Raw genomic sequence first — 27,394 nt, 5'->3', positions numbered from 1 at the left:
GTTGACGACGTCTTCCCAAATAATAAGACTCGGGTAAAAGACTTAGGTAGGCATGTGATACTAATGAAAAAATAAATAGTAGGTAATAAATAAGTAGGAGCGGGTTTATAAGTATAATACATGCATAATATAGTAGAGGAACACTAATAGTTTTTGCATCCGTGCGATGCCGGGGAGGGTACAATAGCCCGCTAGCTTACAATAATTTCTAGATAATTTTTGGTCTTATTATTGGCTCTAATTTTAAAATTTACTTCAATATTTGTAAATAGATTTTTATCTAGGTATATACAGATATCGCTTCGTTCTCATACCTTGTGTTGTTCCAATCTAACACAATCGTCCGCAGGTACGTCATGTATGATGTTTATTCAATTGATTCTGCATTCAAACAATTTGTGCCGGATACTTTTCGAATCACTCAACCAATTAAAGTGGCATTAGCGAATTGAATGGTGGGTATCAAAAGGTATTGTTATTGATCATTAGGCCACGGACCATTTGACCCGCGGTATCAGTGTGACATGAGGTCATCGCACCTTTGCTGTTGAATTTAGTATACATAATACACGTTATCTGGCGCTTTTTAAGAAAGCCGTCTTGTTTACGCGTGAAGCTAGGTGTAACATTTTTTTTAGTAATGATGCTTTCGTAAAAAAATTATAGTGATCATTTCATCGAATAAAAAGAGTATTAGTATTTAAATTTATAAAATTAAGTTTTTTTTACGGTTTTCAAATAATTGTGTTTGTTATGAAACAAAAAAAAAACGACTTTAGTTTACATTTTAATATTTTATTTATAATTTATATACTAATACTACTAAAAGCATTAATTAACCTTCCGTGCACTAGGTGGGGTGTGACACACCCCAGTCCTCGATAATTCAAAATTATTTGAAAACTATAAAAGCGCGGCAGTACATGTTCTGAGTAGCTGGAGATGCGATGTTGCCGCTTCGATTAGCGCATTTACGTTAGTCCGGTGACTGCCGCCAAGCTAGTTACGCGCGTTTTAAGTGCGCATGGGCATCACATACCCCACCTCGTTCAGCGCGTCGTTATAAAGGTATGTTGCATAATTGAAGATTTTTGGTTTTTTATTACTTGTTTAAGTGTCTTTCATTGGTATTAATTGTTACAGATTTCAATTTATAAAAGAATATGTCTAAATTGACAGACTCAGATATATTAAGAGCACTTTTAGATGAAACAAATGAGTTTGAGTCACAAAATGAGAATTTTGAGGAAGAATCTGAAAATGACTCCGATCATTTGAGCATCCAAAGTGATACAAATAGCGAATTTGAAGCTGAGTTGCCTTGTTCAGAGTCGGGCAGTGATGACGATATACCACTTTCGGAACTACGCCAAAATAGAACTTCATATTATACAGGTAAAGATGGAGTTACAAAATGGCAAAAAGAGCAATACAGAAGTAATATTCGGAGTAGAACTGAAAATATTATAACTCATTTACCCGGTGTGAAAACGGTTGCTAGAAACAAGATGTCACCTCTTCAGTGTTTTGAGTTGTTTATCACTGACGAAATGATTGACGTGATTGTGAATTGTACGAATGAAAAAATACGCATGCAAACTATTAGTGATCATGAAAAACTTGAAACCACAAAGGAGGAGATGAAAGCTCTTTTCGGGTTACTCTTTATATCAGGTTTAGTACGTTCTGGTCGTCAAAGTACAATAGATTTATGGTCCACTGATGGCACTGGGATGGACATTTTTCGCGATACAATGAGTCGAAATAGATTTGGTTTTTTATTGAACAACCTAAGATTTGATAGTACAGCCACAAGAAGTGAGAGAATTCAGACAGATCGATTAGCTCCAATAAGAAATATTTTTGTACTTTTTATAAAAAAATGTCAAGATGCTTATATTCCGCATGAAAATCTCACAATAGATGAAGAACTGGTTGCTTTTAGGGGAAGATGTTCTTTCCGTCAATATATACCTTCAAAACCTGCTAAATATGGTATAAAAATTTATTCTTTGGTTGACAGCAAGACATTTTATACTTTGAACATGGAAATATATTGCGGAAAACAGCCTGAAAATAGTCCTTTTGCTGTAAGTAACAAGCCTTATGATCTGGTGGATCGATTGGTACAATGCGTATCACGATCATCCCGGAATGTTACCATGGATAACTTTTTTACCAGTTATGAAACTACAGAAAATTTACTAAAAAATCATAAGCTTACGGTAGTTGGAACTTTACGCGCTAATAAAACTTGTATTCCGCCAGTTTTCAAGAAAAATCGTGAAGTAAATTCATCAATGTTCGGATTTCAAAAAGATATTACCATAGTATCTTACGTTCCAAGGCCACGTAAAATGGTATATCTGATGTCTTCATTACATCATGACAAAGAAATTGATTCTGCAACTGGAAACAAACAAAAACCTGCTGTGATAACGTTTTATAATCACACCAAAAGCGGTGTTGATATGGTTGACAAGTTAAGTAGAACTTATGATGTATCACGGAATTCTAAACGTTGGCCACTGACGATATTTTTTGCTTTACTCAACCATGCCGGAATAAATGGTATGATTATACATATGTTCAACAACGGAATAGAGAAAAATAAAACAAATTTAAGAGGAAAGTTCATTCGTGAATTAGGCATTTCTTTAGTAAAAGAACACTTGAATACAAGAAGACAAAATCAAAAACTTCCAAAAGACCTGCGTACCAGAATATCTAGATATTTTGGGAATCCATCTGAAAATTTATCAGAGCCTCCTGCAAAAAAGCCCAATACGATGCAGAGGTGTTCAAAATGTCCTCGAAAAAAAGATAGAAAAACCAAATACTCGTGTAAAAAATGTTACACGCCAATATGTATGGAGCATGCTGATTTTTTTTGTCAAGAGTGCGGCAATTTTGATACCAATGATCTCAATTAAAATTAATGTTTATTACGTTTATTTCTAGTTTAGTTCGTAGTATATTAATTGTTGATTCCTAAATTTAAAGAATTGTGATAATTTACATGTGCCATTTTAAATTAGTGTATAGGGAAAAAAAGTTGTTTTCTTAAAGTTAAAAAAAGTTGTGTTTTTGTTCTTTTATTGATAAAACTAATAAAAATAATAAATTACTTCGTTTTTTCATTTAAACCTACTGATTACAATATACAAATATTATTCCATAAACAAAACACTCAAATAATTAAAACATACTAGTTTTATGACATCTTACATTTTTGGGTATGTCACACCCCACCTAGTGCAGGGCAGGCTTTTTAGTCACCTGGTGCACGGAAGGTTAAATACTAATACAGTCCTCAAAAACTTAACTAATGTTATTTTAAGAGTGTCGCACTCGCCAGACGCAAAACGGCTGTGTATGTAAAAACTGATTCGAATCAAATTGTTTTGATACATTTATTTTTCTTTGTTTATTGCAAAAAATAATTCCCACCGATTTATTAACATAAAATAAAGTACTAGGCATCAATGTATTTAAAGCAACTTGTTTTGTTTCAAGCTCTTTCTTTTTATTTTTACTAGTGGTCGCCCAGAGGTTGAAATTCGACTTTAATTAAAAATTTAAATTAAAGAAAACCAATAAATAATGAAAATTGAGAAACTTTAAAAAAAATTTCAATTTGACTACAGACTGACAATCAACAATAGAGTATAATATACATGGTACTGTGTGTATCAAATACTTGGTAGTTTGTGTAATAATTATAATATATAAATTTTTTAACCAACTTCAAAAAAGGAGGATGTTATGCAATTCGACCGTATATATTAGAGATGCCACGAATAGTAATTTGGCCGAATACCGAATACCGAATGTTCGGCGAGGCTCTTGGCCGAAGCGCCGAACATTCGGCAGCCGAATATTCGGCCACACTTAGTACTTTTCGCGGGCGACAAGACACAACTCGTCACCGTACGAGTTTAAACTTGCATCGCTGAAGTAATACGTAGGTACTTCGCGGTCGTGTTACAACCTGCTTTATTTGTTGGTCGTTGATGCGTCGTACTTACTGTATACTAAAATATAACATTTAATGTGATTGATTACCATAAGAAATATCACCGTTTGTTCGAGAAAAGCAAAATGAATCAATTTAATAAGAAATCGCCTATTTGGAACTATTATGAAATTTATAGTGATGACAATAAACTGGCAGTTTGTTTGTTGTGTTTGTTTCTTACCACTGGTAGATTTTAAATATTAATTTGTTAGTTCTTTTTTGGTTAAATAAATATCTTTGTGAGTAATATTTCGAGTTTTTTCATAATTTATTTGGTAATCCTTACTGTATTTTATCATAAATAAGGAAGTAAATCTGTTTATCACGATTTCGCACCCAAACTGCTGAACCGATTTAAATGAAATTTGGTACACAGATACTCTAGAGCCTTAGAAAGGACATGGGCTATAATTTACGCGAAGTCGCGGGAAAACAGTTAGTAGGAATTAAAAAAATTGCTATTCGGTATTCGGCCAAATGGTTAACCATATTCGGCCGAATACCGAATAGCGAAAAAAAGAGGCCGAATAGCCGAATACCGAATAATTGCCGAATATTCGTGGCATCTCTAGTATATATATATACAAACTAGTAAAGTAAGTACACGTTATCAATGATTACTCAAAAAGTTGTAATCAGATCTCGATGAAATTTAACTGCCACCACATGATAAAAATCAGCTTTCGATTAAATTAAAAATCACCAAAATCGGTATACCGAGTAAAAAATTATGCGGTATAATACAGCGTAGGTCGACGAAACAATAGTCAAGTAAAAACGCGTTATTAGATATAACTCGAAAAGTAGTTATTAGACCTAAAATAAATTTAAATAAGACCAAATGAAACGCACCACCTTTCGATCAATTTTTTTTATCGAAACCGGCTCACCCAGTCAAAAGTTCTGAAGTAACATACATAAAAAAAAATACAATCGAATTGAGAACCTCCTCCTTTTTTGGAAGATGGGCTTTCCAACACAAAACGAATTTTTTAATTCGAACTAGTATTTCCTGAGATTTGTGTGTTTAAATAAACAAACAAACTTGTCGGAAAACTAACGGGAAAGTTGTCGTATTTAATAGAAATATATTTGGTTATTTCATATCTATCAGAGGGGTAGTTAGTCGGGCGCGGTAAGCACGGTTTTTTTCTGCGTCTATCCCTATTTCCCAAGAATTTCAGGATAAAATGTAGCCTATTTTTTATTTTAATAGTTGCTCCACAACCTCCTATGTTTTCTAACGAAATCTATCCATCCGTACAAATCCCATACAAATCAGTTCAGCCGTTCCAAAGATTAGCCCGGACAAACCGAATGACAGACAAAAATTTTAAAATCATTTGTTTGTGTCTTAGTATCGTGTAAATAACTTACTTGTATTAATATGTACGATTTTATTTTTGTGTTACCCACACATTAGGAATTCTAAACAATTTTGAATATCAACCCGCGTCTCCGACTGACCGTGTCGGTCAGTCGGAGACGCGGGTTCGATCCCCGCTGGAGCGGTCAAGTTTAGATATGATATTCAAAAATGTTTACTTGTATTACTTACGCTTGAAAAACACAGTTATTTTTAAATAATTGACAGACACTTCAATTTAATTTGTATGTAGTACGGATAAATTTTTGATAGATGAGAAATGGTTGCTTGGCAACGCTCCAACATCGACAAGTATAATACAATACACATTGTTTGGGAAAAGTCAAAAACTACTCGTTACAATTTAAACGGGACCCCACGACAAATTCCAGCTTTCTAATAAAAAAGAAGAAAAAAAAAGTTTTTAAATGTATATGTAACATTGTGAAAACCACAAGAGTCAACTATTAAAAAATAAAATGAATGTGATAGAGAAATTAGTGTAGAAATTAAAACTTTTTAATGTTGACATTCATTGTTCACTATAATTTGTTAAATTAAGGCATTTATTGTTTCAGTAAGCAACAACGTAATAAATGTTATGACGTATCTCATGTTTTTACTAAAGAAAATTATTGTTAACTTAAATGTTTTCCTTAATTCTTATCAATAACTACTACTTTATCCGAATATATTGTAAATCATGGGAGGAAATTTTGGAGAGGTTACTCTTAGCAATGTAAATTATTGGAAGGATATACTTAAAGTTTGAAAGGGAGCATGTAAATAAATATTTTTTTGGGGTGAAATGTGTCAAAAAATGGGTGAAAATCCGAACTTCAAGGACAAAAGGCTCCCAAACAATAAATTTCGCACATTTTCATAATTTTTTATGTATATTCTTACTCTTAGTATGTCAGCAAACGAATGACATTTCCTAAATTTCTTTCATCAACATGATCAACATCTGAGGAGTGACAGCTGCAGCATTTTTCATGTCGCGGAAAACAAGCGTCTGAAGACCCCAAAGAACGCTTATTTCATCCGCATTTTTTTTCAATTTTAACGTTACAATAAACTTGTGTCAAATTTTGAAAATGATTTGATTACTTTATCCGCTCTAGAAAATTCCTGATAAATGCCCATTTTTTACGCTTCTAAAGGGAAATACATTAGATACACAAATTTTAGCCCTAATTACAGTTTAAAATCGAAACATTAAAACCCTATTCGTTATAGATAAAAGGATAATACAAATACAAATTAAAAAGGTAATAAGTTCGTTTTATTTTTAAAAAGGTAACACCTTTCACCTTTCCTTCGCTATCTCTCAAATCTAGTTCCAAACAAGTAATAATTCGTTTCATCACTTAAATTTTCTCACAAAATTAGAAATAGCCTATGGGCTTTAGATTACGTAAGTCCACTGTGACTGATTCTATATGAAATTTTATTTTCTCCATTACCTCGTCAAAACATAATATTATTCATAATTGGTTAGCTATTAACTATTATTTATGGGAGGCAAAGGTCTCTTGCGTTGTCGTAGGCGGCTTGTTATATAACGGGTCACAATAATATATTTTGAGCTAGTGTGTGCTTCGGGCCTTTGTTTTTATACTCTAATTTAGATGTTAAACGAAATATTTATCATCGTTGTCGTAAATCCTTCTGTAGTTTTATATTTCGACACGACTGTTCCAAGCGCCATGGTATACAGGTAGCTAAATTCGTGGCGCCTGCTAGCCAATAGTATTTTTCGTTACAATTGGTTCTTATATGTGTTTTATATGATAATTTGTTCTGATTTTTTAATTTTGAAAAGGACAGTTTGACTGATTGGTATAAGCTAAACTATGTAGATTATTTCGATTTATACGTGGTATACAGCTATGAAAGATAAAATAGACGGAAGTTGCTGTTTTAAAATGCGAGTAATTTGATTATAATGTACAATAAATTTGTTCATGCATGTATCGTTATTAACATAGACGACTTTGGAAAAGGAGGAGATTCTCAATTCTATTGTATTATTTTTGATGTACCGATGTATGTGGACCGATTTCGATAAATTTTTTTTTAATCGAAAGGTATCGCGTGTCATGTGGTCCCATTTAATTTTAACTGAGATCTAAGAAGAACTTTTCGAGTTATATTTAATAATGCGTATTTACTTTACTACTTTTTCGTCGACCTACGTTTTATTATACCGCATAACTTTCCACTAACTATAGCGATTTTGATGATTCTTGTTTTAATGGAAAGCTGATGCTTATTTTCTAGTTTCAATTAAATTTGATCAAGACCTGATAAGTACCTTTTGAGTAATAACCTTTGATAACGTAAGTATACTTGACTATATTTTCGTCTACTAGCGTCGTATTACTTGTCGATGTAATTGAAGTCGTTTTTTTTTCATTTGCGAGCAAACACAATTATTATAGACTTATAATTAGATAATAGACCTAATAATTTTCCTATTGCATAGAAAATAAGTTATAAATAATGCATAATTTTATGTATTAATTTATTGTACATCTATTGATAGTTGATAGATTTGAGAGATAAAATCTTATATAGCTATTTATATGTAAGATAATAATACTGATAAAAAAATAATAAATATACCGTATCATCCACGTCATTTCATTATTAAACAATAAGAAGTTAAGTCTAGCTTTCTTTCTTTTGATACACAACTATAAAAGTCCGCTAACGAAAATGGTCGAACAAGCGTGATGACACCGGCGGCATATAATCAACGATCTAGCTGACTCATCTTTTATACAATATTCTTTATTATTATAATTTTTCTAGTCAAACTCATCCGCGTCATGGCTGCCGCATCAAAGTGAAAGTATTCTGGTTTCGATAATCACACGGTCGTTCATAGAAGCAAGTTCAATGCCTTGATTATGACTGTTATTCAAATTTTATTCTTTGGCTTTTTAACGATGAATGGAGCTGGTTGCAGGTGCCGTAATCGACGTAAGATCAGCTTTTTATACTGGTATAACTCGTGACACATGATTTCCATTACGATGTTTGATCTTATGATAGATCCGGTTGCAATTAATTAACGTGGACCACATATATTATTAATAATATTGAATTAATTTGAAATTAATCTAGTATACTCTGTTAAGATAAAACTGAAAATATAAAACGTCGTTTAAAATAAAATTGACGTGAAAAAACAAAAAACAATAGTATCGTTTTTATTTCATTTGAAAAACTACGTAAAGTTATTTTTTTGTTAGTCCATGAGAAGATCAGGTACGAAATTTGCTTATATCCAGGTAAGTGTTTTTGTGTTCGTATTACAAAGTTTTAGTCCAAGTTAATGCAATTCAAACGGAACAGATTTATTAGGCGTCAATTTGTAGAAATCTCGGTCACTTAAGTTGTAGGTAATAGGTATGTTAAACTAAGAAAATACGTGTGTGCTACTTAGTTGAGCTACTGTTTAACGTCTTCATTGTTTCCTTAAGATATTTAGACCAACAGTTAAGTCCTCAAAACTGTTTCTGTCCTCGTTTTATTGTGATTTACAATTAATTTCAAATTTGAGAAAGTTGAGCAATACTAGCATATTTATCAATTTTAAAAAACTGAAAGAACAAAAGAATTGTAGAGTTCATTAACATCGACGACCATTCGATAAGTATTAAACGCTTGAATTTGCTCGATTTGGACCGAACAAAGAACTTGAAGTTTTGTTTTAGTAGGTACATACTTCGTATATAAATACTTCGTTTACATAAACAGTTATGATTTATGACACAAAAGTCTGATCGATTGACTTTATGTCGTAAAATTTGTCGCAGAATTAATGAGTGATATGTCAAAGTGTGTCATATTTGGTGACTCCTTCACGGAGAATGACTAATATGCCCAGCAGTGGGATGCTACAGGCTGAATCGTTGTCTTTGGTAAACACTTTTGTGGTTTAAAGAACTTGTTTTATTTAAGTATAATAATACCTACAGCATGAAGTTGTCAATAATTTTACGTACGAATCTATAATTATTATAAAAATAAATATAAACTAGTAACAGCTACATTTTCCGAAATGCTATGTGTATTTCTGTTTTAGGTCCATTGGGCAACGCTAACATCCCAAAACCGGCTGTCAGCGTTGTTCAAGATTAGATGGTAACTCTGATTGCATATAAGTCACGTGTAACGGTGCCTTTACCGACATGCAATGGAGATAACAAGGTTAATGGAGCGTCCCCTAGGCATACGAACGCGCTTACAAAGGCGATAAACACGAAAGAATGTTAAGTTACGTTGGTGTTACATAGTTTATTTCATTCACGTAACTGGTAAAAGGGAATTATTTGTACGATGTTCACCCAATTTATTTTTGACATGAAAGGCTTTTACCGTTACGGTGATGCAAGCAAAGATTTAATTAATTTAATTTGTATATCGTGTTACCACGCTTGTAGATCTTAGTAAATTATTTTAGGTCGGTTCTACTTTGATGATACATATCAGTTTGTTTTATGGTAATCTTAATCCGCGTAATTGATTGTGCCCTAAAGATCGTGGACTTAATCGCTGCTGTGGGCTGAAATTTTTATTAGTTTTACAACGAGGTTTAGCTTAATTGCGATGTGGAAGTACAGGTGCTTTTGAATGTTGTGGTATTTCCTTATTTATAATTGTTTACTATATGATAAAAAAGGTCGGGGAAATAGTTTTTGGTATTTTCTAGTATAAAGTTGTATTAAAATCTTTTTGGTTGTATTTTTGTAACTGGCTGGTTTTGGTATCATGGAAAGGTGACATTTTAAAAATGAAATTAAAAAGTAAAAAATAAAAGTTTCCCGCTAAATTTTATTTGTGTTTATGACTGCCAAAATTGGTGAATCCAACGAAGAAATTCGGTACATTTTAGTGGTCTCACAAGTCCACTCTGAGCACCAGGGCAGTACCCGGAGCGTACCCTCACCAGCTGGTTTTTGGTCCACGGGGGTCCCAATCTAGGACCCCTACCACTCACAAGCAGAGCAACCAAGTGGCATGCCCCCATCTGCCACCCGGGGGACGCGCCCAGTAAGAGATCCAACAACTCCCCCTAGGAGCCTAAGTTGCACCTAGTGAAAGTCTCGCTAACCCAGTTTCCCATCACCTATCATTTTATTTTCAAAATATATCCTCATCGATATAGGTCATTGCTTTTTTATTGATCGTAAATTTTTCAACAACTACTTAATATTTGAGAACTATGTGTGCAAACAACATATTTGTTAGAAACATGCTGATTTATAGTTCTCGTACTACCTATAAGATCTTATTTGTAAGCAGGCGTAAGAGTCACTCTGTTCTCTTTCTAACAATAAAAACTGAAACTGTGAGATATAAGACAAGTTTACTTCATTAATCATCAGATTATCATAACATTGGAGTACTGACTATTAAGATGGATGCTGCATTATGTTCAAGTGTCCGCTTGGAAATTAAAAAATATACTGTAAAGATAAACATACAGTTTGTAACTGTCAGGACATTTTTACACTTTATCTGTGTGTAGTGAGATTATTATAATGACATTGGTTCTTCATTTGCAGCAAAGGTTGTTATCAATTTTTATTTTATTTATTATTCATTATAATAAACTTAATTTTTATTCATCACGTTCAAAATTGTCAGTTTCACTATAAAGTTAATAATGAGATAAATGGGTGATAAACTTCTGTAAAGGGCCCGGGTGAAAGTGTATGAACTAGGACCTACACCGAGTATTGTTGATTGTTGTAAGACGACGGTCACGCTTCGCTAATTTGAATGCTGACACGACGTCAGTAATAGAATAATCTCGTTAAAAGATATTATATGATGATGAGACTCTCGCTGAGCTGAACTCCTTCTGCTCTAACAAAGGTGTGGCAAGTTGATATTTTATCACAACTCTGTTCATTACCAACTTAATTGAAAAACTGCGTTATGCAACTATGAAGTCACAGAGAAATCATTTCTGACCGTCGTTCCTCGGGCGATAAACGGCTTTGGGCATTTTTCTTTCTTCTATTATACGAGTATCGAGTTACATTTATACTTAGGTCGTCGACCTTTAACATTTTACAATCGAAGTAATTGAATAAATCGATATTAATCGTCATGGTTTCCATGTGAAACCGTTCGACGAGCTCGTGGTAAAACAAGTGGAATCGTCGTAATTACACCGCTCCAACAAGCTGAGTTTATATCAGCAGTGTGAAGCTGTTAGATTTTATTAATTGGCCGACTAATACCCCACAAATGGGAATCTTCTACGAAATAGATGAGAAAAGTGTACAGATACGAGTTTGCTTAATTAAAACACATGTACTACGTTATCGGACATTCTAAATCTAGGTTTGCTGTTCACATGTATGACAAATGTCTGAATTGTTTGCATTGCAATTGAAATTTCGTTGTAGACTAGCCGAGTTATTTAAGTGTTGTGAAATTTATTTCACATATTTAAATTATGCCTTCTCCTGATATCACGCGATTGTCTCAAATATGTAAGAGTTATAGTCCACCGGAGCGCACAACAATTGCTTTTTGTTTCGATAAATATTTTATTAACGTTGTGAATTAGCCTTGTTTAGAGAATTGAAGTAAATCACGATTTAATACTTTTATGGTCAATAAAAACAATTTCTTGAATATTCTCAATCTAAAAGATTGGATCCATCAATTAAGCAAAGCTGTTGTCAAAGTAAGTAGCTTATAAATATATTTTGATGTTAATGTTTATTTCATTTTGACTACATGCTATAAATTTTAAAAGTGATATTTATTATAAATTAATAATTACTTTTGAACATGTTTAGTTAGTTATTATAAAAATATATCGAATTATAAATCGTTAATTATGATCGTTAAAACAAGAACCGAGACTATTAAAAACATCAATCTCTTGAGTAAATAAAAATATGCACTTTTATGTGTATTTCTGATCGTAAGCATTATCGTATATACTTACTAGCTGACTAGCTCTAAACGCTATTTAAAAATAGGGGTCAGTGGTAGAAGGATGAAAATTTAGGGTTGTATGTATTTTTCAACGCCAAATCATAATATAATAATAAATAAATAATTTATTTAAAAATTAAATAAAAATATATAGGGGTGGACTACCCTTAACATTTAGGGGGATGAAAAATAGATGTTTTTCGATTCTCAGAGCTACTCAATAGGCACACAAAATTTTATGAGAATCGGTCAAGCCATTTCGGAGGAGTTTAACTACAAACACCGCGACACGAGAATTTTATATATTACATTTAAAATTCGACTTTCGTCTTTTGTCAGTACCACTATGTAATTATTTTTATATAAGTTTGGAATTTATGTGTAATTGTATCAACGAAGTCTCGTTATCAAAGATTACTCAAAAACTAGTTATCAGATCTCGATAAAATTTATATGTGACCACAGGATAAACATCAGCTTTCGATTAAATTATAAATTATCAAAATCGGTACACCCAGTAAAAAGTTATTACGGATTTTCGAGAGTTTCCTTCGATTTCTCTGTGATTCCCCTCGATTTCTCTGTGATTCCATCATCAGATCCTAGTTTCCTTATCACGGTACCAAACTAGGGATATCCCCTTTCCAACAAAAAAAGAATTATCAAAATCGGTACATCCAGTAGAAAGTTATGCGGTATAATACAACGTAGGTCGACGAAAAAAGCGTCAAGTAAAAACGCATTAATAAATATAACTCGAAAAGTAGTTGTTAGATCTCAAATAAATTTAAATGGGACCAATTAGCACACACCACCTTTCGATTAAAACAAAATTTGTCGAAATCAGTCTACCCGGTCAAAAGTTCTGATGTAACATACATAAAAAAAAAATACAGTCGAATTGAGAACCTCCTCCTTTTTTGGAAGTCGGTTAAAAATACAACATTTATTCCGCGTATTTATCATGGTTGTGATAACCTATGAGTACGCACATAGTCCACACTATTATGTGACTTTCACTTCACACGATAAAAGTTCGCAAATTGGTTTCTTTGTGCTTTATATGTTTTAGTCACGATTGGCTATAATTTATTTTGTTTGTTTACCAAGGTCAGAAAACCGGATAGGTTTACAATACTGTACTTTCGTGATCGGTCGGTCGAAAGTGAATTCGATACTTCCCATTTTGGAGACAACTTTCTGTGTATACGAACCACTTTTTGTCCTTTCCCAATCGGAATCTTGATAAACATCAATCGTACAAAATCGTTCAGGTCCACTTTCCACAGTTACGTAAGCTTTCGGCAATCATTGTTGTCGATTCGTTACCGAGTCGTGTGATAATACACAAAAGAAAGGTTCGTTAATTAAGGCGTAGGTTGTTGTCCATTCAGACGCTTATTGTTATGACAATGATGATAATAATGATACCAATAACAATTTGGTGATTCTTTCTTTATTATTTTAGCGATTCATCGTATTGATTCCTACCACTATAATTCATTTGGATATGTATAAGAATAAAATGAATGTTTTCTTTTAGTTGCTAAAGGTGTTATAAATAACACTTTATTCATTATTTTGGTAAGTGTATCGTCAAATTATTTCTATATTTTTCAATCAGTTAAATTTTAATTGAGTAAATTGTTATTTAGCGCTGATTAGAATTAAATTGTTAGATCAGAAGTCCATAATGTCTCTTGCATTATTAATAAATTGCGGTAAATTAGCTAATTATTAATTAGCATACCCATGTAAGCGTGACGCAGGATAATTGCATTACTTATTAGAGAATATTAGACTTATCTAAATAATATCCTTATTCATTTTAAGTCAAACAATTTATGAGAAAATGTTACATGTCAAATGTTATTAATAATAACGTACTTTAAGATTAATATTATATCTCCTTTGGAAAGTTGGGTATGAGAACGTGAGACCAAAATATTTATAATTGATAAACTAAAAGATAAATGACCTAGAAGTGACGCCATTGTACTAGTTTTAAAACACACATTAGTGGTTTTGGCGAAATTTTAGTAAATATTTGGAACTCTAATGTATGGGAATTGTAACGAAACGTACGCTAGAAGAGGAAACAGTTCAGTATATGCTAATGTATTAATAACGTATTGGGACCAAATAATAGTTGTTTAATTTTAGTATTTGTATTTATTATGCATAATAAATATACCTTTCCTAAATTCTTTTCGCTAAATGTTTTTATAATACTAAAAGTACCCACATTGTGTAACAGTAAAACAAGTCATTATTAGATTGGATTAATTTTTTGTACCATTTTGGAATCACAATAGAAGGCCGTTAGAGTCAAATGTTAATTTGTTACAGTTTTATATTTGGCACGACACAGCAATTCGTATAGGAGATCAGAGTGAACGAATTTACGTTTAACCTTGACACAATAACATTTAATTCTGGCGCGGCAATTAGGCAATTCAGAAACGTAGTAGGAGTCGTACCGTGATCGTATCTTGATAGATCACTAGTCATTATCCTGATGTCGATAAGTAATTCCTTGTCAAAATTAATCGTATGTTTACTTTAATGTATCGTGCGAGCCGACATCAAAGTAGACTCAAAATTCCGCTGGAACAGAATGTCGCATCGTCGCGGGAGATTTAATAATGATCATAAGTCCTAAACCTTGTCTACGATCATTTATGAGGATTGAATTGGCCAATTCTTACCGATTTAGTGATCATAGCGTACCGTTATGGCAGTCTCGGACTTTGCACGGCAATTATGTGTCAGACGTTGTAGTTTTAGTTACAAAAATATACAAAATAAAACCGAGTTGACCTTAAACGGAAACCTGGGGCTATAAACATTGAAAGGTCATCAAAATTAACATCGTGCGTGTCCCAGTTTACCGATTCGCAAAATGGCAGTTGTGGGTGCGTTGAAGAGGTTTATTTTTCGTTGTTAGTAGCAGTTCAGTAATCCGTGGGAGCACGTGCAGGCAAGGTCGAGGTCGACGATAAATAATTGTTTCTGTCGGAGAGCTGTCCACTCGCATGTTTCGTAAATAATTGCAGAAGGATGCCACCAACTGCTTCGACATCCGAATCGTAATTTAGCAAATTATTATGTATGTTGCTTTTTAATTATTTTATAATGCCACATTTTTTATTATTTTTGTATAGTTAATTGTCTTAAAATGCTAATTGTAGTTAATTAAACTTTTAGTACTTCAATCCAATATATTGAATTATATTATTCAGCACAGTATCTCTTTAAGTAAAAATTGCAGACATTAGAAAATTCGGAATTGAGTGAGTGACAATAACATACAGTTTCGGTTTGGCTAGTGTCTCCGGAAGACACGTTAGCATTATAAACTGGAGGCGAACAAGGTGACACCATTTTTTTAAGTAACCTACAAATAATATTTGATAAAAACTTGTACGCTAAGATCCAAAATAATTGTTGTATCAAATTCACATAAAAAGGTGCAGTTATTATTATGTTTTGGGTAATTTAAATATGTCTGTATGTTGCGGTTATTTTTCATTTAAAGCTAGACAGTGTAGACGATGTTTGTGTCGTATCGTGTGTAGATATTTATTGAGTAGATTTGTGTCTTTTATTACATATTTATTAATTTAGGAAGAGCTTAAAATACCTTCGATTAAACGTTTAATCGTAGGAGGTAGTAATGTAATCTATACAAATAAATAAAATTGGAGTGTCTATTTGTAATATTAAAATAACCGCTTTTTACTAAATGCATAATGGATGTATACACGGTACATATAACAAAATAACATTTTTTTACAATTTTCTTCGTCGTACTATACAATAAAATATAATAGATAATAATACGCTTATTTTTATAATTCAAAATCACATGCAATTTTAAGTTATATAATTATAGTTTTAAAAATTTGTATTATACGTAAACAATCTATACAAATAAATAAAATTGGAGTGACCTTTTGTTATATTAAAATAATTGCTTTTTACTAAATGCATACGGATGTATACACGGTCCATATACCAAAATAAAATTTTTCCAATTTTTGTCTGTCTGTCTGTCTGTCTGTCTGTTTGTTCCGGCTAATCTCTGAAACGACTGGACCGCTTTTGACGGAACTTTCACTGGCAGATAGCTGATGTGATAAGGAGTATCTTAAGCTACTTTTATTTTAGAAATTTGTTTATTTTATCACTGCAAAATAATTTTTTTGTTAAATTCCACGTGGACGAAGTCGCGGGCACAGCTAGTTTTAAATAAATGTAAATTTATAATAAGCGAAACAAACTGTTACGTATCTTAAGACATCATGTGTTGAAAACACGAGTGTCAAACATTTCCTGGCGAATGTTAATAGGCGTGTTACCAGTGCAATATTTACTTTATTACTTCAACGATTATTTGCTAAGGTTTTTCTGCATCTTATTAAGAAATTTACTTTCGGAAGAACTTTTTACTAAGAAATTCTTAGTAAAAAAAAGCAGAAAAACCATAGAATTATTATAGCTATTATATGTATATTAAAACTAAAAAATCACACACACATTTAATTATGTAATTATGTGGACACATTTAATTATGTACAGATATATTTTATTGTAATTACACAAGTTTCTCAGTATAATGTTCGTGCCCAATCTAGTTCGCGCCGTCATGTAGCCATTGACTGTTTTTGTTCAGTTCAAAATTAGTAGTCTGAATATTTGACTTAATTTCAGAAATTTTAATACACATATTTTATAAAAAGAAACCATCTAAAGTAAAGTGAAATTACGTAATGTTTCGTTGACAGCAGATATTTTAAACAAATCTTTTTTTTGTCATTATTAATCATTATAGTTGAGGCCAACCTTATGTTCTGAAAATAAAATCGATAATTTCGAAAATTGTAATTGTAAAAAAATCAAATTGTAGAATTGAATACGAAATTATAAATTGTCATTTGACTGGACTTACTTGAGTAATACGAATATGTAGAGTTTGTATTGACATTTGTTTGCAAAGTGATGAAACAGATAATCACGACTTTGCATGACCATCGAATATGTGAATATTTGACGTGAGTGTGACTTATTTGTAATCTTTACAGTTGTGTATTCTTAGATTAGTTAGATTTTCTTAGGATACTTCTTTCAGTTTTAGGACGGATTGTTATTCAATGTAACTTTATATCATGTGTGAAGTTAAGGGCAAGGGAGCAAAGGTTAGAAGTCTCTACACAAGTTGTCTTAGTCCAACCTACAAAATTAACATTTGTAAAGAATTATTATGTACTGTCATAATTATACTTTGTTTTAATGTAGGGTTTTTGTACAAGCAGAAGCTACATCTACATAGGTCTTAATATTCAGTTACGTTTTTAAATAAATTCTTTTGTTATAAAAATTCTGTGGTGCGGTTTGTTCTGTAAAGTTTTGCGGTAAACACAAAAGTTTCACTTTTTTTGGTTATCTATACATTTAAATAAAATTTAAGTGTCTGTCTGTGATTTAAAAATAGCCGTGTTTCACGATTAATATCGTTTGTTTGTGTTTTAGTAAACACAAACAAACGATTTCAACATTTTTGTTTGTCTGTCTTTTTGTTTGTCCGGGCTAATCTTTGGAGTGTGTGAAGCGATTTATAACGGACTTTCACTAGAAGATAGAAGAGGTTGTGGAGCAATATATAGGCTACTTTTTATCCCGGAATTCACACGATTTACGCGGGAAAAAAAGCGATATTCTTTCTTATAAAAACGGTTTTAATATTTTTTGTCTATATGTTTGTACAGCTGTCTCTAGAACAGCTAAAATAAGATAAAGAAGGTCACATTGCAATATACACTTTTTATCCCATAATTCCCACGGCTTCAGAATCTCGCTGTTAAAAAATAATAAGTATCCAGATAGAATTTGTAAAGCGAACGCAGTCGTAGGTATCGCTAGTTTATCTATGGAATAATATAGATTTAGATATAAAGATTAAGAAGCACAGGATAAGCCCTGTATGCGTTGCAAATTTTACATGTCACTTGCTATAAAATGAAGATCGCAACTGTATTTAAAAATTTTGTAATAAATGGACTCAAGGACTGCAGTATTTACCTTTACGAGTATGAAATTACAAATAATTCGAAAACAATCACAGACATTTAAATTTAATTATGTCTACTTAATAATTTTATTACCTTTTAAATTATAATGTACGCGCATACATATTTGGTGCCCTATAGTTAAATTGTGAAATAAATCGATGATCTTCGGAATCTCATATAAGCAAGGTATTTCCAATATATATCTACATCAGTCATTATAGAATATAATTTATTCATCTTGATTATTTTTTCATTAAACAAATAAATGTTTAACGATGTTAGCCTAAAATTTTGTACGCTTCTACGTTGACTTTGTCAACATTATCTACTGTTTAACAAAATACAAAAATAATTATTTAGCAACAAACGGCGCGTTAACGTAACGGTCACAGCACTGACTTATGACTGTTCGCTGGCTTTTGCTAGTTCGATCCCTGCACATGGCATACATTTTTGCTGGTCATACAGATCTTTACCGTGGTTTGCGCGATGGTACTTGTGTATGTGTATGATCGACCCCGACATAGGAGTAAATCTTAGCGGGGGCCATTGAGTGTGGAAATTTATTTATTTATTTGTTAACTTCCCTTCCTTTTTTTGTAAAGTTTGTCAGTAATGATTATTGTTGAAAATAAATAGTCATGAATGGAAGATATTAGTAAGCATGATAACACATTCACAACGATATCACTATGTCCAAAACGTTTAGCAGTAACCTTAATGAAGTGAGAGGTGCGTACAACGAACCCAGTTACTGCATAAGCGCCAACTTCTTACGGCGTCTGACGCAATATCACCTGCAATATATGGAACAAAACTTGATTGCTACTGCATTCCGTAGCCATATACGACAAACTATTCGTACTGGATTTAAATTATTTACAATATCTTTATAAACAATAGTCTTTGTTTAAAGTGGGCTGATGAAAACACGGAAATTGAGCCATCGAGAAAATCGATCAATGTTAGCGGGGACCTTGTGCCCGCTTGTCGCCAGTTTTTAGTGTCCAAGTACACGAAAATAATTGAATTGTATTTTAAAATTGGTGTCAGGTCATAAAATCGGCAATAAACATTCAAAGATTAAAATAAGATTCAATAACGGTATTTATCAAAAAATAAGTACCTACTAAAATAATTTCCAAATTAACACGAAAAGTCTGGTTCCTCTATAACTGAAATGTGATGTATAGATAATGTCATAACTTGTATCGATTAGTAACATTAGCGACGCAAAGAGGTTAATATTTGACACTCTTCAAAAAATTCCTTTCCATATCCGCGTGAGAAAATTTTGACCACTAATCGTTCAATGAGTTCTCACGGTATACTATAGTTTATATTTCGGTAAAAAGTAATAAACTTAACTTTCTAGATATTTAATCTAAAAAATGAAATATTCAAAGTCGTCATTTGCCGATAGTTATCGCTCTTTAGCGATAAGATCGCCTTTGTACATCGTGTATTATATCATTCTTCATATATGTCTGTATTTCGGTGTATATTAAGAATAAATAAAAAAATAAAATAAATAGTTAGCTATCTGTTGTACGTAAGTCTGTTGCGTAGATATCAAATTCTAGATATTGTGCCAATTGAGTGTTTTCTCATGGTCGCCTTACGTTGCGTTGTCGAAAGATTATTAGACTCCAAAGATTATTAGACTCCAAAGTCACTCCTTTTTCATATATCGTCACACACAAATTACTTGAATATACAGGACTTATAATTAATATATATTCATAACCTGATTTGATAGGCGTCACTAACCATCAAACGCTTAGCATCAGAGACCCCCTCTACTATACTCTGCAACAAACTGTACAGAAGACAAAAATCCAGCACACCCAGTAAAAAGCAATGAAATATTATAATACAACGTAGATCGACGAAAAATAGTCAAGTAGATACGTGTTATTGGCAATAACTCAAAAAATACTTGTCAGATCTCAATTTAAATGGGACCACATGACACGCAACAAAATTCGATTTAAAAAAAATCACCTAAATCGGTCCGATTAGGTGTTTCAAAAAAAGTTTGTGTGTGCAATTCACACATGGCAGAAGTGAAACTATGAAAAAAATATACAGTCGAATTGAGAACTTCTTCCTCTTATGGAAGTCGACGCCATGCAAAACACGTCGTCGCGTTTTATCTTCTCTCCTATACATTTATGTTTTTCTTTAATTATCGTGAGGCATTTTTCGTTTCATCGAGTTTAAAATCGCAATGACTCCAAAGAAGTTTAACTTCAAAAAATAATGCAGTCACTGTTTGAAGTCGCTTAAAAAGCTTCTTATAACAGGACTATAATCATGTCAAAGATTACATTAACGTGCCCCTCCACCCGGTTGATAACTTTGCTATTGAAATTGTCAAAGATTACGCAAACGAGATTTAGTTTATCTAAGTTCGATTTCGAGAATATGGTGGACCACCGCATGTAGCTTAAGATGCATGTTTAAAAACAGAAATACTTTGTACAAAACTGATAGTCTGTGATTGTGAACTGTGGTCCCTGACTATGTTTCTTATAAAATAACACAATAATTGACGACACAAGTAATCAACATAGCTGATAGCTCAATGCGATGCTTAATTAGCAATGGCAATTTAATAGTAGTTGTCACAAAGCGTAACACGATGGTTAATTGGCAGTGGGTATTAAATAATATTTGTGTACCTTGACATTTTTAAATGAATGACAAACGACCATCTCCATTCTATCAATTGACCTCAAACAAATTGCACTGAATAAAACTAAAGTGCTTCGTCGTAAAATAAATACAGCATTATTAAATATTCAAAAACAATTTAACGTCAATTATTCAGAGTTCATTACCAGATACGCTGTACACTTTTTAACCGAATTCAAAAAAGGAGGAGGTCACTCAATTCCGTATATATATATATATATATATATATATATATATATATATATATATATATATATATATATATATATTTATTTATGTTCGGGGATAACTTAGTCGTTTATGAAACGATTTTGATAATTCTTTTTTTGTTGGAAAGGAGATATCCCAAGTATGGTACCATGATAAGGAAACTAGAATCTGATGATGGAATCCCAGAGAAATCGAGGGAAACCCTCGAAAATCGTAGTGACGACTAGTGCGTTTGTTAATTTCTTACGTCTTTTATTACTTGACGATGTAATTGAAGTCGGTTTTTTTCGTTTGAGAGCAAACACAATTATATGTATTCATAATATTAATAATACGGTGAGAATCGCACGGTACAGTGAGATCGCGAAGTGTTGTATAAATATTTTTCCTCCAGACACAAACACTTGTACGTCAGAGTAAATCGTGATCTTAAATTTGAGATGTCTTGAGAGAATTCAACGTTCGTTATTCGACGCTGTAATTCAAGTGCAATGTGAATATTTCGTTACAGCTTCATTGCCCTGTGACATTGTTTTAACTTTACCACATTTGGACCATAGCGAATTGGACAGTTAAACGAATATGTAGTGACGGACAGTCATAAACTGAGCGAAGTCATTCCTTCCTTTTGTATATCTTGTTTAAATATGCAGACAAAACATTAGTCGCATGACACACTGTGTTGTCTCACAATATGTATGTACTGTAGTAGTATAATACTGAATAATGCGAACTAGACTACACTGTTTGGTTTGTTAGCGAACTAGACGAACATGTCATCGACATTGTATTATTTTTTCTAGATAGGTACAAGCTCAATTCGCCTCGCTACCTCACTGCTTCTGGGGGGATATACAGGTATCAGACATCTTCCGAAACTCGCAAGCTTCCTCGAGATGATTTTTTTTACGGCTTTGAGTTAATTTTTATTTGTACATACTTATGTTATTGTTGAACTGTTAAGTTACTGAATATACTCGTATTTTTATTGTTTATTCACTACTTGTATTAGTACTTTCCATAAATAACTCGAATAAAATCATGAAGGAAAGCAATTGCGCTAATTATATATTTTTATTCAATTAAAATATATGATTCTTTACACTGCGATATGAAGAAGTAGTGTGTAGATTATAAGTATTTTTTTTTAGACGCATATAATTCTATTTTAGTAGTATTTGTAGTAGTAGTAGAGAAATGTTAATATTAGATATATAATGTAGCACAAATTTATAGCGTCAGTTAAAATTTGTTCAATAGGCAGTAAAGTGTAGTGTTTGTTAATGACCAATAACACAACAATGGTACACCCTTTTGTGTCGCAGTGACCTGTACTGATTAGAACAGAGATAAGATTGTAGGAAATAAACGAACGGGCGGAGCGCGAACCTTCCTGGGTGGTCGGCAACACAATATGTAACCATTACTTTACGATCTCACGCAGTCTTCATAAGAGTACTAAATGAGAAGTATAAAGGAAATTGTACTTCGCTTAAAAGAGCTCTACATAAGTTGGGCAATGTTCACATATGACTCCAAACTGTCTCGGCGAAAGTGTGCGAATGTTTGTTGTGTGTTAGTTGTTTGCATAACTTTCAGATACCCATCACGTTATACAAGTTTAGCAATCAAGCGGCATGTGGTCGTCTTAATTTATTTAAAAATATCAGAATTTTATTTATTGATATGAATTAATTTATAGTTTACACTCATTAGAAGCGGTTTGTTAAAATAAATTGAGAGAAATTTTCGTTTCAATTTTTCTTTATTATATTTTTTATATTTGAAACTATTTTTGTTCTTAAACAATCGTGCCACGTGACTATCTGCGTAATCCCAATCCCGTGGGAATCCCAAAATAAAAGTGGATCTTTACCTCTATTCGAATAAAATTTTGTCATAATCCACCTATAATCTACCTCTGTCAGTCCTCTTTAACGCATTTACAATATTAGTAAGATAAGTAAACAAGCAAAAAGTATTTTTAGCAGGTATCTACTTAGCACCAGTGTTTACTTTTTCAACTGGAAGTCCCTTTATTTTGTAGATAATAATTTAACAAGGTCGTGTAAATGAAATATTCAAAATTTAGCTTCTCTGCTTTAATTTTTTAATGCCATGGTCAGTGTTGTTATTCTCTATCTATAATAATCAGGTTATGCGATACGACGCGGCTTGGGATCCCATGTTACGATGTCCTTCAAACTAGTCATGGTTTATTATTAGTATATATAGCATGAGTAGCAAGCGAGGTGTGTGGTCGTCTTGCAAACAGGTTTATTCACTGCGACCACACTGTCCCCGGCTTTATAAAAACCATTCAAATTTTAACGGTGAACATTATCGAGCCCCATCACGAGTCGTAGCTACTTTATATCGTTTCATAGAAATCTCACTTTCCATAGCATAGTGACATAGTGGTACAACCGTGAGCGTAAGTTACGCTCTGTGTCGCAAGCGATATCGCAATATAAATCTGCCGGGAGACTAGAAAACTAAGCATGTAGAGTCAATGGTCGTAACGGTCTCTCGCGTTTTGTCGAGCTCTGTAAATACGTTCGTGATATACTAGTGCTTGTTGTACATTCTCCCAATTTATCAGTGATTAAAATATTATAAATGATATAACTAAACATAGTGATTAATACACGCCGTTTATACCTACATAACTAAAACGATTTATACAATACAAAATTTGAATGGACATAACCAATGTCCATATAATTATAATACACATTCTTAAACAATTTGTTCTAATTTTATAGCCAATAGACAAATATTTTTCCAACACGTACTGTTGCCACCTTATTGGCAGCTTCTACGCCAACAACAGCTGTCAAAGTCCATGTTCCTATTTCCGGTAGTACAATGAATGTTAAATCAGTTTACAAACTCTTATGTAGATAGTAATTTCGTTTCCGTTGCTATGGAAAAACTGTTATACTAAAAAGCCGAAATAAAGATGTTTAAGCCGAAATAAAGATGTTGAAGTTTAAACGAAGAAGAATTGAATTAAAATGTCTCTTACGGATATTTCCTCAATGTATCAATTTCGTGTGCGACGACGCATCGACGACGCAGCTGTTCGGTATTTTTTATGAGTATTTCTAGCTATACCCAGCTGTGTTCTAATTTCGTTTCATTTTTCGGGTCAGGATGCTTTGTACCGTAAGTATGATTTAAATATCCTTGGAGAAGTGACGCTCCTTTGCAGAGGTGTTCCGAATGTCTGTACAATGAACTCACACATGTCGAAATACTCATTGACATATACGGTATTCAGCTATTAATACCGCTCGCAGTAATTGTACACCATTGAGCCTACACGTAAGATAGATGGGAGTGACAGTAATGCAAATCTCCTTGATGCTCTTCAAACATTCCTTTGGTCGCGAATGGGCAGTACTCGATCTCTGTTCTGAGTGGTCGTACAATAATAAGTAAAGAATGGCGTCCCTGTCCGCTGGTCTCGTGTGGCTGTGGGTCCGAGATGAAAGTGGCAGCGTGGGCGTCCATTGATAAAGACTGATGGTCGTGAGAAATGTTTCGTTTCGTAAAGAAATGGATCCGCCTGCTTCGATTTTTGTCATTTTATTTTTCTTTGTGTGATCTTTCTAAAATAGCAATACGTTCGAAAATATCTTAGCGAATGTATTGCATATAAGTAGACATCTGGTGAGTTGTGAGATGTAGATACGACTTAAATTTCGATATTGACGGTATTGTTATGTAATGTTATTTGAACAAGCTTATTTCTAAATGAACATATAACGCCTACAAGGACAATTTACAATTACAAATTAAAAATACAAATAAAAGTCAACAGTGTTATATTAACCGTTTTTCACATAAAATCTTTCAAACAAACTATCTTTCCGTTGGTCCAATAAATATGCAAGATTTGCTACTAAAATACATTTTACTACAAATATTTTTCAAAGCAGAGGTCTGGGTGGCCGTCTCCGCTTCGTGCAAGTTTGACGTTACAGAACAACATCACGTTGGCTCATTGATATGGGATACTTGTTTCATAATGTGTACACTGCGAGATGAAGTCTCGTATGCCTGACCTACAATACAATTTTATGGAAGCAGTATTCACGAAGTCTATCTATCTACATAAAAGAACATCTCCTGACCGGCGGACTATCCGATTCATAATCGTCGAGCCTAAACCATTAATGCGAGACAAATGAATTTTGATGAATAGGCCTCTGGTACAATGTATGTTCAATAAAAAAATATGGAAATCCTATCCACTAAGGGATAGGGTACAGAACAGGAGTAGAGGACGAATGATTGTTTAAAAAATTTGAATTTGATCGAATGGAACTATATTCTCAGATTTTTGAATTGAAATAATTACTAAGGTTTTAGCCTTTTTTAGTCACCATTAAAAGGTAAATTTGGAGATAAAAGTTTGTATAGTACTTCTATAATCTTAAAGCTGAAAAAGGGTCATGACAATTGGTATAGAAGTTCCCGCTACAGCTTGTACTATTTCATTTTATTTATAAATAAATAAATGTTTATGTATTACGGCAATATTATTTAAAATTAATCTTTCAATCTAGTCTATAAGGTAAGATTTATGTTTTATCCCATTTTAAATATATGTTTTAGAAAATAAATAACTTTGATTTAATATTTACTACTTGGTTTTACGTTATATTAAGTTTTTACGACTCTACTTCTCATGTGTCGCTTATCAGGGGAAACTTAATAGGATTTATTTAATTATTTATTTTTCTTTTTTTCTCTTTTATTACATATTCACAGAAACAAGAGAAACAGAAATTCGTTAAAGTTTTGTGGCATGCGCTAAAGCTCATCAGGTAGGCTTGCGCTGCGTGCTCTTGACCCCGAGCCGATGTGAGTCATGGCGTGACGTGCTCGTTCGTGATAATTATGTGGGAATAGTCTGCAGAATTCGAAACATTTCAGAGCTATATGGATAATATTAATATGTTTTCACCTACACAGGTAATAAAAATATAATGTATATGTATCTTCCAAAATTTCAACGTCATAATTTAAGACATACCTGTATCTCTTTTAAAGCGCATCTCTGATGACATATTAAGTTCATATTATATTTAAAGCAAGAAAATCATAAGGTATATCAGTCTTTAAATAAGATGTAGTATTTATGTACTTTAAAAATGTTGTAAATGTCTGTTTCAACCGGCCTATCACTACAGCATACTCGAAGAATAATTATTTTTTACTTTGAATGAGTGACTGCATTGAATGCTGTAAATGAGAAAACGACTAATTGGAATTCGAGTATTAAAAATAATTGAGAAAAATAAAGAACTTCAATTAAAATAAATTAATGAAGTTAAAGAGTGCGACATCTCAACGAACGTAGTCGCAGGAATGCCAGTTCTAGGTAAATAAAATGTTAAATAATTCTCTTTATGTAACGAAAATATTTATACCGAACCAGTTATTTTCACCGTAATACCGGTACGTATACAAGGTAACCTACGAGTCTAAAAAAGCTTGTAATAGTTTTCACGTTGCACCGAGTTTATTTTTTAAAAATTCACTATTTAGGTACATTATTTCATGATTTAAAAATTAATTTAAAATATATATTACCGTAGCTAAACTCTACGATAACTTATAATGAAATTATTTTCCAATTAAACTTTCATTATACGCGCTTGATTACGGTCTGTGAAAATGAATTAAAAGTAACCATAAAAGTGTTGTAAAAGAAAGTTACATCGAAGGTGTTTGATTTATAAGCCCTTTTTATATATTTATTGCTCTCTAAATACACACGTTATAATGTATTAGGAGACAAGATATACTGCAGTGTAGGTTATAAATTTCGCTTTCACTAAAATTTGAGCTCTTCACAAAAGGTAAACGTACAATAACCTATCCTCAAAAGATTTATTACAACTGATAACTCCTACAATTCTCATATTAATATTTACGTATCTCATATGCTATTATTATTCGTAAGCTTACAAATGAATAAATGTAATTTGTTTTCTCTTTATTAATTCGTTAGATAAATTGAAAAGTATCTATTAATATTATTATACG

General features: G+C 32.5%; 1 protein-coding gene across 1 annotated transcript; it reads left to right on the top strand.

Moving 5' to 3' along the window:
* Window positions 1-851: 851 nt before the first annotated feature.
* Window positions 852-2,933, top strand: LOC123656626 (piggyBac transposable element-derived protein 4-like). Its single transcript, XM_045592291.1, has 2 exons — window positions 852-1,068; window positions 1,144-2,933. The coding sequence occupies exon 2, from the start codon at window positions 1,164-1,166 to the stop codon at window positions 2,931-2,933; it is 1,770 nt and encodes a 589-aa protein (XP_045448247.1). The 5' UTR covers window positions 852-1,068; window positions 1,144-1,163.
* Window positions 2,934-27,394: the final 24,461 nt, after the last annotated feature.

Source organism: Melitaea cinxia, chromosome 9 (assembly GCF_905220565.1).
Source record: "Melitaea cinxia chromosome 9, ilMelCinx1.1, whole genome shotgun sequence".
NCBI lineage: Eukaryota > Metazoa > Arthropoda > Insecta > Lepidoptera > Nymphalidae > Melitaea > Melitaea cinxia.
Note: the sequence above shows the minus strand (reverse complement) of the source record. Positions and strands in the feature narration are given on the sequence as shown.

Excerpts from the sequence above, each read along its gene's own strand:
- LOC123656626 (XM_045592291.1), top strand. The coding sequence starts at position 1,164 with ATGTCTAAATTGACAGACTCAGATATATTAAGAGCACTTTTAGATGAA.